General features: G+C 75.2%; 1 protein-coding gene and 1 long non-coding RNA gene across 2 annotated transcripts in view; one reads left to right on the top strand and one right to left on the bottom strand.

Moving 5' to 3' along the window:
* The window catches only part of LOC122804882, a 368-nt gene extending 47 nt beyond the window's left edge, over positions 1–321 (top strand). Inside the window, exons 1-2 of the long non-coding RNA XR_006365250.1 lie at positions 1–36; positions 131–321. The exon at positions 1–36 is cut by the window's left edge and continues 47 nt beyond it. This is a non-coding gene — a long non-coding RNA (uncharacterized LOC122804882). The remainder of the gene's footprint in view (positions 37–130) is intronic.
* Positions 322–446: 125 nt separating this feature from the next.
* LOC122804881 (basic salivary proline-rich protein 2-like) overlaps positions 447–2500 on the bottom strand; it is a 2249-nt gene continuing 195 nt past the window's right edge. The window contains exon 1 of the mRNA XM_044075067.1: positions 447–2500. This exon is cut by the window's right edge and continues 195 nt beyond it. Coding sequence (XP_043931002.1) covers positions 851–2470 — 1620 coding nt within the window. The 5' untranslated portion in view covers positions 2471–2500 and the 3' untranslated portion in view covers positions 447–850.

The raw sequence follows: 2500 nt of genomic DNA, 5'->3' as shown, positions 1-2500 counted from the left end.
GGCCCCTTCCGGGACGGAAGTCCGGAAGGGAGAGAGGTGCCGAAAACGGCCGGGCTTGGAGAGCTCCATCCCGGGAGAGGGGGGCCCGGACCTCGGCCCCTTCCGGGACGGAAGTCCGGAAGGGAGAGAGGGTGCGAGTTGGGACGGGCCGGGAGCGCTCCCGCCTGGGTGAGGGGGTCCCGACCGCCCCCCCTCCAGGTGGAAGTCCTCAAGGGAGCGACCCGCCGGAGTCCGCGGGACCCCGAGGGCTCCTGCCCGGCCAGGGGGGAGGGCGTCCGACCTCCCCCGGTACCCGACGGCGTCCTCGAAATATCGCAAAGTGCCCGGAACCCCGCTGGACGGGAAAGCGCGGGGCCGCGGAAGCCCCGATGAGAGCGGATCTGCCCCTCGGCGGCCGGGGGGAGTTCCGCGGGGCCGGCCCGGATCGGAGCGAGGTCCCCCGAGAGGCTCCGAGGGCACGCGGGACACGGCCCTGCCAGGCAGCCTCCAGGAGATCTGGGGGAGACGGGGACCGTGGAGCTCTGGATCGGAAAGGAGCGGGCCGCGGAAGCCCCGATGAGAGCGGATCTGCCCCTCCGCGGCCGGGGGGGAGTTCCGCGGGGCCGGCCGGGATCGGAGCGAGGTCCCCCGGGAGGCTCCGAGGGCACGCGGGACACGGAGCGATCCGGCAGCCTCCGGGAGATTCCTAGCCCGGGAGGGAGAGCTCTCCCGCCCCGGTAGTAGCGGGAGCCCGGAGGGGGTCCCCCCCCCACGGAAGTCCGGAAGGGAGAGAGGGTGCGAGATCGGCCGGGCCGGTAGAGCTCCCGCATGGGTGAGGGGGTCCCGACCGCCCCCCTCCAGGTGGAAGTCTTCAAGGGAGCGACCCGCCGGAGTCCGCGGGACCCCGAGGGCTCCTGCCCGGCCACGGGGGAGGGCGTCCGACCTCCCCCGGTACCCGACGGCGTCCTCGAAATATCGCAAAGTGCCCGGAACCCCGCTGGACGGGAAAGCGCGGGGCCGCGGAAGCCCCGATGAGAGCGGATCTGCCCCTCGGCGGCCGGGGGGAGTTCCGCGGGGCCGGCCCGGATCGGAGCGAGGTCCCCCGGGAGGCTCCGAGGGCACGCGGGACACGGCCCCGCCAGGCAGCCTCCAGGAGATCTGGGGGAGACGGGGACCGTGGAGCTCTGGATCGGAAAGGAGCGGGCCGCGGAAGCCCCGATGAGAGCGGATCCGCCCCTCGGCGGCCGGGGGGAGTTCCGCGGGGCCGGCCGGGATCGGAGCGAGGTCCCCCGGGAGGCTCCGAGGGCACGCGGGACACGGCCCCGCCAGGCAGCCTCCAGGAGATCTGGGGGAGACGGGGACCGTGGAGCTCTGGACCGGAAAGGAGCGGGCCGCGGAAGCCCCGATGAGAGCGGATCTGCCCCTCGGCGGCCGGGGGGAGTTCCGCGGGGCCGGCCGGGATCGGAGCGAGGTCCCCCGGGAGGCTCCGAGGGCACGCGGGACACGGCCCCGCCAGGCAGCCTCCAGGAGATCTGGGGGAGACGGGGACCGTGGAGCTCTGGATCGGAAAGGAGCGGGCCGCGGAAGCCCCGATGAGAGCGGATCTGCCCCTCCGCGGCCGGGGGGAGTTCCGCGGGGCCGGCCGGGATCGGAGCGAGGTCCCCCGGGAGGCTCCGAGGGCACGCGGGACACGGAGCGATCCGGCAGCCTCCGGGAGATTCCTAGCCCGGGAGGGAGAGCTCTCCCGCCCCGGTAGTAGCGGGAGCCCGGAGGGGGTCCCCCCCCCCACGGAAGTCCGGAAGGGAGAGAGGGTGCGAGATCGGCCGGGCCGGTAGAGCTCCCGCATGGGTGAGGGGGTCCCGACTGCCCCCCTCCAGGTGGAAGTCTTCAAGGGAGTGACCCGCCGGAGTCCGCGGGACCCCGAGGGCTCCTGCCCGGCCACGGGGGAGGGCTGGCGTCCGACCTCCCCCGGTACCCGACGGCGTCCTCGAAATATCGCAAAGTGCCCGGAACCCCGCTGGACGGGAAAGCGCGGGGCCGCGGAAGCCCCGATGAGAGCGGATCCGCCCCTCGGCGGCCGGGGGGAGTTCCGCGGGGCCGGCCGGGATCGGAGCGAGGTCCCCCGGGAGGCTCCGAGGGCACGCGGGACACGGCCCCGCCAGGCAGCCTCCAGGAGATCTGGGGGAGACGGGGACCGTGGAGCTCTGGATCGGAAAGGAGCGGGCCGCGGAAGCCCCGATGAGAGCGGATCTGCCCCTCCGCGGCCGGGGGGAGTTCCGCGGGGCCGGCCGGGATCGGAGCGAGGTCCCCCGGGAGGCTCCGAGGGCACGCGGGACACGGAGCGATCCGGCAGCCTCCGGGAGATTCCTAGCCCGGGAGGGAGAGCTCTCCCGCCCCGGTAGTAGCGGGAGCCCGGAGGGGGTCCCCCCCCCACGGAAGTCCGGAAGGGAGAGAGGGTGCGAGATCGGCCGGGCCGGGAGAGCTCCCGCATGGGTGAGGGGGTCCCGACCGCCCCCCCTCC

The sequence above is a fragment of the Protopterus annectens genome, chromosome 6.part0, assembly GCF_019279795.1.
Source record: "Protopterus annectens isolate FY-2018-M chromosome 6.part0, PAN1.0, whole genome shotgun sequence".
NCBI classification, from domain to species: Eukaryota; Metazoa; Chordata; order Ceratodontiformes; family Protopteridae; genus Protopterus; species Protopterus annectens.
Note: the sequence above shows the minus strand (reverse complement) of the source record. Positions and strands in the feature narration are given on the sequence as shown.